This window comes from Salmo salar, chromosome 26 (assembly GCF_965601325.2).
Source record: "Salmo salar chromosome 26, fSalSal1, whole genome shotgun sequence".
In the NCBI taxonomy this organism is placed as follows: domain Eukaryota; kingdom Metazoa; phylum Chordata; class Actinopteri; order Salmoniformes; family Salmonidae; genus Salmo; species Salmo salar.
Window position 1 is genome coordinate 27,275,315 of NC_138316.1, and position 15,350 is coordinate 27,290,664.

General features: G+C 41.2%; 1 protein-coding gene across 4 annotated transcripts; it reads left to right on the plus strand.

Annotated features, from left to right (window-relative positions):
- Positions 1-907: 907 nt before the first annotated feature.
- Positions 908-15,081, plus strand: LOC106587547 (zinc finger protein 143B). Of its 4 annotated transcripts, none has more exons than XM_045708982.2 (16): positions 908-1,206; positions 2,024-2,134; positions 2,259-2,348; positions 2,594-2,677; positions 2,846-2,971; positions 3,481-3,674; positions 3,799-3,864; positions 3,940-4,053; positions 4,174-4,249; positions 4,478-4,603; positions 4,793-4,972; positions 5,083-5,310; positions 6,127-6,260; positions 11,192-11,347; positions 11,613-11,714; positions 14,594-15,081. In XM_045708982.2, exons 1-16 carry the CDS (start codon positions 1,044-1,046, stop codon positions 14,672-14,674), a joined length of 2,031 nt encoding a protein of 676 aa, XP_045564938.1. In that variant the 5' UTR covers positions 908-1,043; the 3' UTR covers positions 14,675-15,081. The 4 variants fall into 4 exon arrangements, with proteins under 4 accessions (XP_045564938.1, XP_045564937.1, XP_082825713.1 ...); XM_045708981.2 differs by having other exon boundaries at positions 910-1,206; positions 2,582-2,677; XM_082969587.1 differs by lacking the exon at positions 908-1,206 and having other exon boundaries at positions 1,750-2,134; positions 2,582-2,677.
- The last annotated feature ends 269 nt before the right edge of the window (positions 15,082-15,350 follow it).

Below are 15,350 nucleotides of genomic sequence, written 5' to 3' on the forward strand. Positions count from 1 at the left end.
ACTGCAATTTTTAAATCAATTAAGACCATTTAAAACACAAACTGCTGTAACTTTGGTTACGGTGTAGAATAATGAGTGGCATCACTTTGCTGCTAAAGTGGAAACATTCTTGATTCCTAAAAAAGAATGCTCTTGGTGTTCAGTTTCGATACAAGACGTGTTGTGAGCACTGAAAGTCAATTGGATACTTCCTTGAAGCATGTACAATTGGACTTGATCGTGAAGGTCTCAAGCATTTGGTTGGTGTATGGATGAACCATATATATATATATATATACACACACCAATATATTAAAAAAAGTTCAGTTGGATTGCATGCATTTGACTGTTTACTAACAGCTACACAGTTGTGCACTCGGTCATTTGATTTGGAGCCTATATTTGAGTGAATGTCTGTATACTCTGTCAGATCAGGTGATATGTAATCTATTTAGAACTATGCTGCCAGCTAATTATAATTCTAGTTCATTTGCTACTACGGGTTCGAAGGGTGTCATGTCCTCCTTGGCTAGCGTTGATCACTCCCAGAGCTTTAAAGTGTCTAAATTATCAGTGACCGTTATAACTGCATACTGCGCAGCACGATATAGACGATTGAACGTGGCCATAAACTTGCTTCAAACTGCATACCGTTTTCCTGGATCTGGGTAGTTTCAATTAACAGACACTGCTGGCTAATGTCAATGTATATAAAATGCATTACAAATACCCTTGAGTTTGATTCAACTGCATTGCCCACATTACCTCGCTCAACGTTAGGCTACCATGAGGCTTTGCGGTTCCAAAATGGCTGTGTCCAACTTCGAAAACGTTTTTTAGGATTCTATATTTGTTTCTTGTGCAGAACGAACAGCAAAAATAAGAAGTATAATAACATAGGTGAAGTGAAATATTTTGTTGGAAACCGCTGGAATTTACGTGCAAAGTTAAGTTGACGCAATTGTGATCCAGAATGGCGTATGGAACATACCCCAAAAGCAGAATGAGAAAAATAAGTGGAAAGGGGAGGTGATTGAACCAATGATTGAAAGGACTTTGAACCAATGAGATTACTAGTAGCTTGCGCGACTGAAATATTTGCCAATCATACAGATCATGTCGGGGCAAATGCTATCGTTTTACATGTTCCGGGGTGCTCGCACAGGATAACATTTCCTGCCCTGATGCATGGTGGTCGAACCGAAGGGATTGTTGGAAATTTTAGAGGTTCGTATAAATGTGGTTTTACCCAGTGTGCCTTTCTACAGCCATATCCAGTTTGGGAGACGGAAGGGGATAGCTGTGCTCGGCGTTTGCTATGAGAAATATACTCAATTAAACCATAGTATAAATCATGTATTGTCTAAAAAAAATGTATTATTCGCTAGTCCACATGCTAATTAGCACTAGCAAATTATTTGTCCGCGCTCTTCACACTACTAAGTAGTTAATGTTAGCAGTTCGTTTGAGGCTAATTTATAAACTTGGATTTCCCCATTGACTGTTTCTTAACTAAATAACTTGCATTTTCTCCACATTGTTAGCTAGTAGATACACGAATGACAAACTAGCTAGCTAACTTAGCTGACGTTAGTGAAATTATCACAGTGTCAGTTAACGTTAATCGAACAAAAACTGTTCTCAACTAACGTTTCTGTGAAATTGAGTTCGTTACCTATAGCTACCTAGGCATAGGTAACAAATATCACATTCATATTTGACACGGTAACGTTGTCTGACATAGCTCGCTGAAGCTGCACTGTTGACTTTCCTATCAAGTTCCGTCCAACTTGGCAACAACATGAACTGTTGAATCTATCAGCTGTTGTACAACATGTCAGCTGGAAGTTTGATTTTTATTAGTGTACATATCAGATCTAGTAATGCAACAGACACTGCTACATAATTGTTTAAACTGGGTCTAGTCGCATCCATAAATTACCATTGTGCATCAGACTACAATAATTGTATGGAAAGTGACTGACTGCAGCCACACATACAGTGAATATAATGTGTGTGTGTGTGTGTGTTCGTCTGGACAAAGCAACAATGCTTTTGGCTCAGATTAACCGGGACTCCCAGGGCATTGCAGAGTTCCAAAATGCAGGTGGAGACACTCAGCAGGTCACTCTGTGTTTGGCAGAGGCTGTTTCAGGTAAGTTCACTTTCCATTTATTGGTGGGGATTCTGCCAAGTTTCCAGCAAAGGAAAAAGTTACTTACACGTGCTGTTGTACATCTAGAGCCATTTTTTTCCCCCTTGTCATTTTTGTTCAATAGATGGCGATCAGATGGACATGGACACTGTGAGTTTGCAGGCTGTGACCCTTGCAGATGGCTCTACAGCTTACATACAGCACAACCCTAAAGGTAACTCAAATGTCAATCATCTCCAAACATACAGTAGTGGAAAGTGGCCATGAAGGTATTGGCTTGACTAACAGTGAACACTGCCCCATAAAGTAACCCCCCCAAACGGTCTGACCATGTAGAAAGAGTTGATAACCTTGCTTGGCCAAGTCATGACAGATTTCTTCTTTCTATTGATTATTAGCCTAATTTAGTCCATTATTTGATGAGAGCAGTCTGATTGAAGAGTGCAGTCTCCATTTCAGATGGCAAGTTCATGGATGGACAGGTCATCCAGCTGGAGGATGGATCTACTGCATATGTCCAACATGTATCAATGCCAAGAGCAGGTCTGTTTTCCTCTTAGCAATGTTAATTATTGCTGTGTTTTAATGATTCATAGCTTATTTTGCTTATTCATATTTTGCTTATTCATGTCACTATTCACTTTAAGATTAAACTGTATTGTAATGGGAAGATTAATGTAATTATCATTATTTCCCAATTCTACTTATCAGAGGAGGCCAACAGGTGGACAGGATCCCCTTTGTGTGATGTAATTGGAGGAGATGGTCTGAGACTTGAGGATGGTCAGGCTGTGCAGCTGGAAGATGGCACAACAGCTTACATCCACACACCAAAAGGTTTGTCTCAATCTTAAAGCTGCGACATGTAACCTTTTGGGCAACCTGACCAAATTCACATAGAAATGTGAGTCATATATCTGTCATTCTCATTGAAAGCAAGTCTAATAAGTGGTAAATCTGTTCTATGTACGCTATTTCTATGCTTCCCGATCTTAAGTTTAGTTTTTGCATCTTTTACTTTCGGTTTTGTACACATGCTTCAAACAGCCAAAAATATAATACTTTTGGTTACTGAAAATATATTTCAGAGATTTAGATGGTACAATGATTCTCTACATTGCTTGTTTTGTCACATAAACTGAAATTAAACAAACATTAAAAAATATATAATTAGCAACTAGGAAATGGCAGAGTGATTTCTGCATATTTTTAAGATTGTTGTAATCCTTTTGTAAATGTGTTTTTACCCAGTGTTTCATTTTTTTTCAGGAGAAATTTGGATGGGTAAATAAAATAAAACAACTTTTTGCCGTAGGGTATTAAACTTCACTGAAACTCCCTCACAGATACCTATGACCAGAATACCCTGCAGGCTGTTCAGCTGGAGGATGGCACCACAGCTTACATCCAGCACACAGTACAGATGCCTCAGACCAACACCATCCTGGCCATCCAGGCAGATGGAACCGTGTCAGACCTGAACGCTGATGGAACCCTCGACCAAGAGACCATCAACGTGCTGGAACAATACACCGCTAAGGTAGTTTGCTTTTGACATTGTATCTTAACAGCTCATCAACTCAGCATTATATGCAATTTTCAAATACCTTTATCTGTTTGAGGTAAAATGGTCACTGGTTATTTCCCCCTTTTTGTTTTCTCAGGTGGAAGCTGATGATGTCAACTCCGTACTGATGAGAGCTGAGCAAGATTGTGGTGTGCAGATGCAGGTACTATACTTCTCATGTTTATCTATGTCATATCATATTTACCAGCAGCTTACATTGGATACATATTTCTTTCAGATTGTGCTTCAAAGGCAGAGTGGTCGTAGTTCTAGGGAGCAGCCTACAGAGAAATCTTTCCGCTGTGACTATGAGGGCTGTGGGAAACTCTACACAACAGCACACCATCTGAAGGTAAAGCACACTCACTCCCTGAAAATGACTTGGGTTCTTGAATGTAGAATGAGTCAGATTCAACTGCTCCAAATGACATCCGTTAATCTTGTGTGATTTGCTCTTTTCTGCCCTCTGCAGGTACATGAGAGGTACCACACAGGTGACCGGCCATATCTGTGTGATCACCTGGGGTGTGGAAAGAAGTTTGCTACAGGTAATAAACGACCTTCAGACTAATGGAAAGGTCATAAAACCTTTGCGATATGAAGCTGAGGTGCTCTAGGCATATGTCATAGTAACCTTGTTGTTGAAATGACTAAGGAGATATCAGTTTGTTCAGATAATGAGTGAGAAATTCTTCAATGTCGGTCAGTGTGACTGTGATCCATTAAATGTACAGCACGTGTTTCCAATTCAGCAAAATGTGTTTTTTTCCCAAAAGGGTATGGCCTGAAAAGCCACATCAGGACACACACTGGTGAGAAGCCTTATCGCTGCCAGGAAGTGCACTGTGCAAAGTCGTTCAAGACGTCAGGTGACCTCCAAAAGCACATCAGAACCCACACAGGTACAAAACTTGTCCAGAGTCAGACTTATACCTAGTCTTATCCCTACATATGCAATCTACAGTGTACAACTAGTTTTTATTTTTGCCCACGGATTTGGATTAGAAATCATTTGATCATCCTGTTTATAAATGATCTCATCCATGAACTTGAAGAAGTCTTGAACAAGCTCATCATCCCCTCTACTGTAGGAGAGAAGCCATTCATGTGCCCGTTTGAGGGGTGCGGGAGATCGTTTACTACCTCTAACATCAGGAAGGTGCACATTCGCACGCACACAGGGGAGCGGCCTTACTATTGTGCAGAGCCTGGCTGTGGGCGAGCCTTCGCCAGTGCCACCAACTATAAGAACCACGTGAGGATCCACACAGGTATGTAGTCCTTCTGTTTCTCTTTGTCAAAAGTCACACAACAACATTATTCAATCCTTTTTGTAGTGTGGCCTTTTACAGTGTGATTAATGAATGGGATGTATTTACAGGAGAGAAGCCTTACGTTTGCACAGTCCCAGGCTGTGACAAGCGGTTCACAGAGTACTCCAGCCTTTACAAACACCACGTTGTCCACACACCATGCAAGCCCTACAACTGCAACCACTGTGGGAAGACCTACAAGCAGATCTCCACCCTGGCCATGCACAAACGCACAGCGCATAACGTCACAGAGCCCATTGAGGAAGAGCAGGAGGCCTACTACGAACCCCCTACAGGTCAGGCTTGGAAGTCAACACCACCTTACACATATGTATTAGTCATCAATGGATGACTTCATCTTATTTGTCTTTCCTCTCCTCTGTTTTTTGGGGAGGAGAAAAAAAAGAACCCAACCTATGTGTACGAAGGTGTAACTAGTGGTGACCTAATAACCATAAAACATACAGGTAACTGCCAAAACAAAGGAAACGCCAACATAATGTCGTAATAGGACGTTGGGCCGCCAGAACCGCTTCAATGCGCCTTGGCATACAAGTGTCTGGAACTCTATTTGAGGGATGTGACACCTTTCTTCCATGAGAAATTCCATAATTTTGTGTTTTGTTGAAGGTAGTGGAAAACGCTGTCTCAGGCCCACTCCAGAATCTCCCATAAGTGTTCAATTGAGTTGAGATCAATCACACACCCTTTTAAAACCCCTATGCTCCTTTGAGACCCCTCTTTCAGATAAACTGAGATCTCTTCTTCTAGCCATGGTAGCCAAAATAATGGGTAACTGGGCATTTTATACATGACCCTAAGAATGATGGGATGTTTTTGAATTGCTTAATTAACTCAGGAACCACACCTGTGTGGAAGAACCTGCTTTCAATATACTTTGTACCCCTAATTTACTCAAGCATTTGCTTTATTTTGGCAGTTACCTGTAGATTACCTCTAAAGTCTGACGCTGACGTATACCTCAGTGTTTAAAGGTTGACTCATGGTGAATCACTGACTGCTGTTATGCCCTTATCAGGACTGCAACCAGAGTAATGACTGAGTCACGAGACAATTATTGAGAAATGTAATTGTTATTCCATGTGATTCAGAGGCCATCGATGATCCCTCAGTGAATTTTGCACCGGTTGAGGAGGAGGAGGAGGAGTCCTGTTCGGAACAGATGACTGAGGCCATTGGTCAGCAGCATGTGCAGCTCATAACACACCCAGATGGAACCCAACAGGTTAGTTTAAAAGAAATGGTGTCTGCACATTCATTTAATAATTTCACCTGAAGTGCACCACACCCATATTTATATACATAGGACAAGCATCAATTAGAGCAGTCTATACATATAAGTTGAAAGTCGATTTTATATATGATGTATGTGTGTGGGTATATATACAGCATTCTGTATACATCTGGCCCTTCTTTGGACACTGTGTTAACAAACCTCCAAATGAGTTTAATGCCATACAACACTCCTTCCGCGGCTTCCAACTGCTTTTAAATGCTAGTAAAACCAATTGCATGCTCTTCAACCGATTGCTGCCCGCACCCGCCCACCTGTCCAGCATTACTACTCTGGATGGTTCTGACTTAGAATATGTGGACAACTACAAATACCTAGGTGTCTGGTTTGACTGTAAACTCTCCTTCCAGACTCATATTAAGCATCTCAAATCCAAAATTAAATCTAGAATCGGCTTCCTATTTCGCAACAAAGCCTCCTTCACTCATGCTGTCCAACATACCCTCGTAAAACTGACTATCCTAACCATCCTTGACTTTGGCAACGTCATTTACAAAACAGCCTCCAATGCTCTACTCAGCAAACTGGATGCAGTCTATCACAGTGCCATCCGTTTTGTCACCAAAGCCCCATATACAGTTGAAGTCAGAAGTTTACATACACCTTAGCCAAATACATTTAAACCCAGTTTTTCACAATCCCTGACATTTAATCCTAGTAAAAATTCCCTGTCTTAGGTCTGTTCGGATCACTACTTTATTTTAAGAATGTGAGATGTCAGAATAATAGTAGAGAGAATTATTTATTTCATCACATTCCCAGTGGGTCAGAAGTTTACATACACTCAATTAGTATTTGGTAGCATTGCCTTTAAATTGTTTAACTTGGGTCAAATGTTTCGGGTAGCCTTCCACAAGCTTCCCACAATAAGTTGGGTGAATTTTGGCCCATTCCTCCTGACACAACTGGTGTAACTGAGTCAGGTTTGTAGGCCTCCTTGCTCGCACACGCCTTTTCAGTTCTGCCCACAAATTTTCTATAGGATTGAGGTCAGGGCTTTGTGATTTCCACTCCAATACCTTGACTTTGATTGTCCTTAAGCCATTTTGCCACAACTTTGGAAGTATTGTCCATTTGGAAGACCCATTTGCGACCACGCTTTAGCTTCCCGACTGATGTCTTGAGACGTTGCTTCAATATATCCTCATGATGCCATCTGTTTTGTGAAGTGCACCAGTCCCTCATGCAGCAAAGCACCCCCACAACATGATGCTGCCACCTCCATAATTCACGGTTAGGATGGTGTTCTTCGGCTTGCAAGCTTTCCCCTTTTTCCTCCAAACATAACGATGGTCATTATGACCAAACAGTTCTATTTTTGTTTCATCAGACCAGAGGACATTTCTCCAAAAAGTATGATCTTTGTCCCCATCTGCAGTTGCAAACCTTAGTCTGGCTTTGTTATGGGGGTTTTGGAGCAGTGGCGTCTTCCTTGCTGAGCGGCCTTTCAGGTTATGTCGATATAGGACTCGTTTTACTGTGGATATAGATACTTTTGTACCTGTTTCCTCCAGCATCTTCACAAGGTCCTTTGCTGCTGTTCTGGGATTGATTTTCACTTTTCGCACCAAAGTACGTTCATTTCTAGAAGACAGAACGTGTCTCCTTCCTGAGTGGTATGACGGCTACGTGGTCCCAATGGTGTTTAAACTTGCGTAGTATTGTTTGTACAGATAAACGTGGTACCTTAGGCATTTGGAAACTGCTCCCAAGGATGAACCAGACTTGTGGAGGTCTACCATTTTTATTATCTGAGGTCTTGTCTGATTTCTTTTGATTTTCCCATGTTGTCAAGCAAAGAGGCACTGAGTTTGAAGGAAGGTAACTACCTCATCCCCATTATTTTTGTTGTTGTTGCTCTTTTGCACCCCAGTGTCTCTACTTGCACATCTATCACTCCAGTGTTAATGCTAAATTGTAATTATTTTGCCTCTATGGCCTATTTGTTGCCTTACCTCCCTAATCTTACTTCATTTGCACACACTGTACATAGATTTTTCTATTGTGTTATTGACTGTATGCTTGTTTATTCCATGTGTAACTCTGTGTTGTTGTTTGTGTCGCACTGCTTTGCTTTATCTTGGCCAGGTCGCAGTTGTAAATGAGAACTTGTTCTCAACTGGCCTACCTGGTTAAATAAAGGTGAAATGCAGAAAATATTCAGACCCCTTCAATTTTTCCACATTTTGTTACATTACAGCCTTATTCTAAAATCGATTATAGGTTATTTTCATCAATCTACACACATAATGACAAAGCAAATACTAGTTTAAAAAAAAACTGAAATATACGTTTACATAAGTATTCAGACCCTTTACTCAGTACTTTGTTGAAGCACCTTTGGCAGCGATTACAGCCTTGAGTCTTAAGTATGATGCTACAAGCTTGGCACACCTGTATTTGGGGAGTTTCTCTCATTCTTCTCTGCAGATCCTCTCAAGCTCTGTCAGGTTGGATGAGGTGCGTTGCTGCACAGCTATTTTCAGGTCTCCCCAGAGATGTTCGATTGGGCGGGTTCAAGTCCAGGCTTTGGCTGGGCCACTCAAGGACATTCAGAGACTTGTCCCGAAGCCCCTCCTGAGTTGTCTTGGCTGTGTGCTTAAGGTTGTTGTCCTGTTGGAAGGTGAACTCTTTATTTTATTTTATTTATCTTTATTTAACTAGGTTTGTCAGTTAAGAACAAATTCTTATTTACAATGACAGCCTACCCCGGCCAAACCCTAACCCGGATGATACTGGGCCAATTGTGAGCCACCCTATGCGACTCCCAATCACGGCCGGTTGTGATATAGCCTGGAAACGAACCAGGGTCTGTAATGACGCCTCTAGCACTGAGATACAGTGCGCCACTCGGAAGCCCTGGAGCATGTTTTCATCAAGGATCTCTGTACTTTGCTTTGTACACCTTTGCCTCGATCCTGACTAGTTTTCCAGTCCCTGCCGCTGAAAAACATCCCCACAGCATGATGCTGCCTTCACCATAGGGATTGTGCCAGGTTTACTCCAGATGTGATGCTTGGCATTCAGGTCTAAGAGTTAAATCTTGATTTTTATCAGACCAGAGAAACTGAGAGTCCTTTAGGTGCCTTTTGGCAAACTCCAAGCAGGCTGTCTTGTACCTTTTAATGAGGTGTGGCTTCCGTCTGGCCACTTTACCATAAAGGCCTGATTGGTGGAGTGCTGCAGAGATGGTTGTCCTTCTGGAAGTTTCTCCCATCTCCACAGAGGAACTCTAGAGCTCTGTCAGAGTGACCATCGGGTTATTGGTGACCTCCCTGACTGAGGCCCTTCTCCCTCGATTGCTCAGGAAGAGTCTTGGTGGTTCCAAACTTAATCCATTTAAGCATGATGGAGAACGCTGTGTTCTTTGGGACCTTCAATGCTGCAGAAATGTTTAGGTACCCTTCCCCAGATCTGTGCCTCGACACAATCCTGTCTCGGAGCTCTACGGACAATTCCTTTGACCTCCTGCCTTGGTTTTTGCTCTTACATGCACTGTCAACTGTGGAACCTTATACAGACAGGTGTGTGCCTTTCTAAATCATGTCCAATCAATTGAATATTCCACAGGTGGACTCCAATAAAGTTGTAGAAACGTCTCAAGAATGATCAATGGAAACATGATGCACCTGAGCTCAATTTCGACTCTCCTAGCAAAGGGTCTAAATACTTATGTAAATAAGGTATTTCTGTTATTTTTTATAAATGTGCAAACATTTCTAAACCCGTTTTCGCTTTGTCATTATGGGGAATTGTGTATAGATTGCTGAGGATTCTTTTTAAATCCATTTTAGATTAAGGCTATAACATAACAGTGGGAAAAAATCATGGTGTCTGAATACTTCACAAAGGCACTGTATTTCTTTATTGATTGAATATTATAACTGTGTAGACATTTATATCAGGTAGACAAAATGTATGTTGATACCAAACAGTAGTTGTCATAATAATAAATGAATCAGATGGCATTCACAGGAAATGGCTTAAAGGATGGAAACGCTGTTTGTGAATAAAGGTGTGTGGTGGAGCTTATGCAGGTGCAGGCTCTATTTATCTTCTACCTAGTTTTTTCGGCCCTGCACCCCACTAAAGGATGTGCGTTTGAACACACTTCTCTACCCAACAGGTTAGCAAATACTAAACTAGAATGAGCATATTCATTCTATTTCTATGTTACCTCTCTTAATTAATAATGTCTCAACAACCCCATTTATTCCCCTACATCTTCACACCTCGTTACCCATGGCACCATACACTGAGGATGTTTTACATGCACACTAATAATTAAATATGAAACTAATTATGACAGAGGGCCAACTATGGCATTAGTCGTGTAAACCCCTAACTATGCTTATCTTAATCGGTGTATGGTCATAATCGAAGTAAGCATATGCCGATTAAAACACCTGGTTTTCTGAGCAATCTTTCCAGTTATAAGGACATGTAAACAGTTCAATCGGCGTTCCAGCATTGTATTTGGTCTGTGCATGTGCCAGTACTGCAAGCCTCCCTCTTATGCGCGAGTGAAGTGAGTTTGGAAAAACTGAAAGTATGCGTCTTAAATAGTTTTCACATACAAAGCATATGCCGATTAAAACACAACATGAGTGTACACAACATGAGTGTACACAACATGAAGAACACCTTCCTAATATTGAGTCCCCCCCCCACCCCCAGAACACCCTAAATTCGTCTGGCATGGACTGTACAAGGTGTCGAAAGCGTTCCACAAGGATACTGGCCCATGTTTACTCCAATGCATCCCACAGAAGACCGCTTTGTTTAGCTGTACAATATTTTATAGAGGGCAAATGATAAGTTATATAATGTATGATAAAATGTTACATGCTTTTCATTCCCAGGTCAGTATCTCCCAGGCTGACATGCAGGCATTGGGAAACACAATTACCATGGTAACCAGTGATGGCACCACCTTCACGGTTCCTTCCCATGAAATGCTTAATGCAGATGGAACACATTCAGTCACCATGGTAGCAGCAGATGGTACAGAAGAGCAGGTGAGTTTTACTTAAACTTTACCACCATGATCTGAAATCCCCAAATGTGTCCCTGTGTTGAGTTCTGTTCGATACCTTAACAGTGACAGAACTAGAATGATGACTAGTGATTCTATTTCTATCAACACACCCGCAGCCAACACCAATAGAACTGTCTACTTTCCACTTAATGGGCACAACCCCCTTTTCAGACTTACTAATCATTCTCACTTGTGATGCGTTTTGGACTTTAGGTCTTAATACATGTTGGACCTTTCCCCCCCAGGTGGCCATTGATTTGGCCTCCTTTCAGGGCATGCAGACAGAGGAGGGGGTTCACCCTGTCACTCTGTTAGCCACCTCAAACGGCACACAGATCGCTGTCCAGGTAGGGGACTCCCTCTGACACAAAACACCAAATATTGCAACATATAGAGACAAGCAGGCCACACAATATATTTCCATTGGATGCTGAGAAGCATAGCAAGTTCAAATGACATTGCAGTAGCTTTAACAAACAGCTGTTTGTTAGCCTAACTCACAGCCTTACAAAGAAGTACAGTGCATTGTATTCTAGTCACTGAGCTGGCCTACAGCAGTGTGAATTTGAGATTAGGCCTTTTTTTTGTATTGACCATCTTTAAGGGTCCTATTCAGTCTTGAGGTACACGTGTTTTAGAAACTCTGCACCTTTCCTGTCTATTCCAGACAAATCCATTGCTAAATAAAAACAAAAACATTCAGTGTGTTGGTATTTTTTTTTCAATGATCACATCAGTCCTTCCATTGTGATGTTAATACAAGGTGTTTTAAGTAAATAAGGTTAGTCTTGACTCAGCAGACTGACTGGAGTCTACAGGGATATGTAGGTTGGCTTCCCTCTGACGTCTATATGAGCTACTGTTTACTGCAATGGGAGGAGCCTTAATTTTTAAACTGAACTAAAGTATCTAATGTGGTGGTTAATTTCTTTACTATCAAATGGGGAGAGACAAACTTATCACAAGTCAGTTATACTTAAACTAAATCTTTATTCACTTATTAATAAGGGAGCAGGTCAATACAAAAGTAAGTACACCCCTCACATTTTTGTAAATATTTGAGTATATCTTTTCATGTGACAACACTGAAGAAATGACACTTTGCTACAATGTAAAGTAGTGAGTGTACAGCTTGTATAACAGTGTAAATTTGCTGTCCCCTCAAAATAACTCAACACACAGCCATTAATGTCTAAACCACTGGCAACAAAAGTGAGTACACCTCTAAGTGAAAATGTCCAAATTGGGCCCAATTAGCCATTTTCCCTCCCCGGTGTCATGTGACTCGTTAGTGTTACAAGGCCTCAGGTGTGAATGGGGAGCAGCTGTGTTAAAGTTGGTGTCATCGCTCTCACACTCCCTCATACTGACTGGTCACTGGAAGTTCAACATGGCACCTCATGGCAAAGAACTCTCTGAGGATCTGAAAAATAGAATTGTTGCTCTACATAGATGGCCTGGGCTATAAGAAGATTGCCAAGACCCTGAAACTGAGCTGCAGCACGATGGCCAAGACCATACAGCGGTTTAACAGGACAGGTTTCACTCAGAACAGGCCTCGCCATGGTCGACCAAAGAAGTTGAGTGCACCTGCTCAGCGTCATATCCAGAGGTTGTCTTTGGGAAATAGACGTATGAGTGCTGCCAGCATTGCTGCAGAGGTTGAAGGGGTGGGGGGTCAGCCTGTCAGTGCTCAGACCATACGCCGCATACTGCATCAAATTGGTCTGCATGGCTATCGTCCCAGAAGGAAGCCTCTTCTAAAGATGATGCACAAGAAAGCCTGCAAACAGTTTGCTGAAGACAAGCAGACTAAGAACATGGATTACTGGAACCATGTCCTGTGGTCTGATGAGACCAAGATAAACTTATTTGGTTCAGATGGTGTCAAGCGTGTGTGGCGGAACCAGGTGAGGAGTACAAAGACAAGTGTGTCTTCCCTACAGTCAAGCATGGTGGTGGGAGTGTCATGGTCTGGGGCTGCATGAGTGCTGCCGGGTCACGGGGGAGCTACAATTCATTGTGGGAACCATGAATGACAACATGTACTGTGACATACTGAAGCAGAGCATGATCCCCTCCCTTCAGAGACTGGGCCACAGGGCAGTATTCCAACATGATAACGACCCCAAACACACCTCCAAGACGACCACTGCCTTGCTAAAGAAGCTGAGGGTAAAGGTGATGGACTGGCCAAGCATGTCTCCAGACCTAAACCCTATTGAGCATCTGTGGGGCATCCTCAAACGGAAGGTGGAGGAGTGCATGGTCTCTAACATCCACCAGCTCTGTGATGTCGTCATGGAGGAGTGGAAGAGGACTCCAGTGGCAACCTGTGAAGCTCTGGTGAACTCCATGCCCAAGAGGGTTAAGGCAGTGCTGGAAAATGATGGTGGCCACACAAAATATTGACACTTTGGGCCCAATTTGGACATTTTCACTTTGGGGTGTACTCACTTTTGTTGCCAGCAGTTTAGACATTAATGGCTGTGTTGAGTTATTTTGAGGGGACAGCAAATTTACACTGTTATACAAGCTGTACACTCACTACTTTACATTGTAGCAAAGTGTCATTTCTTCAGTGTTGTCACATGAAAAGATATACTCATATTTACAAAAATGTGAGGGGTGTACTCATGATACTGTATATAAAGTGAATTGATTGAGTGCTCTACGATAATGATGGCTGGTCGATGAATTCGTTGAGAGCCCCGAGACAAAAGTACAAAGCTATTTTATAGCCAAGGTACACCCCTTTCAGTCTACATGACGAACAACCAATGTATGGAATGGGTCACAAGGTAAAGATTTGTATGAAAGATACTTAGAATTCACAGCAGACAGTATCTGCTGTAAAAACAGTTATCTTTGTGTAGAGACCAAGGTCTTGCCCTGGGGTCAGCTCTACCTGGTTCCATATAGAACAGAAACATTAACTCATGCTCCAGATTGTGATCTCTTTAGGTTTTATCACCCAAAAGACATCGTAAATCTCCTGTCAGTGTTATCTCCCAGAGGCCCACTTTCAGTTCACACAGACAATAGTTATAAGAATCCTCTATTCTGTCGCATAAAAAAAAAATATTTGATACAATAAAAGTATTTTGCTCTCACACTAATGACAAGAGATTTTGTATTATGTTACTTACACCTGATCAGACCATCAATTTTGCATAAATAATATTATGTTTTCTCAGTGTGTGATTTCAACCTTTCTGTTTCTTAGCTCAGTGAACAACCTTCACTCGAAGAAGCCATCAGGATAGCATCAAGAATACAACAAGGAGAGATGGGATTGGATGACTAGATAAGATAAGCCTTTCAGTACTATGACTTCTATTGAAATATTTGATTTGACGAGAACAACTGATCTATACAAATTCTACAGTTTTCTGACTTAAGGGTATTGTTCTTAAATCAAACATGGAATTCTTTATTAAGATTTGTAAATAGACATTTTGATATGGCTGCACAAAGAGTCTGAAATGCTGAAGCATCCATTACTTTGTTGAGTAAGATGTGTGTTGCTGCATGAATGAGATTAAGAAATGTAATGTGTTTTTGGACTTTTGGTACCATTTTTCCATGTGTGAATATTGTATTCTGTGTATATACAGTAAATAACCAATGTTTTGAATCCAGCATATATTTTAACTTTGAATATGTACAAATAATGGATACGCATTGGTTGTTAAATAAAGCAGTACAATTCTATATATTTGCACTAATTGTTTTTGTGATAATTTTGTAGATTCATCATCTGAAATCTACTTGATTACTATTGAAACAGGATATTGTTTAGTATTTGTATTGAATTTATTTGTTTGTGTAAGACCCAGTATGATATTTGTTTATAGCAAGTGCTTAAAATGTCTACCACATCTTTACGTCAACTCATACTATTATATGAGCAGTTAGACAATTCTTATCAACTTAAGATTTTTGGGCATATTGGCTTTATGTGTAAATTAATGATCTACCAA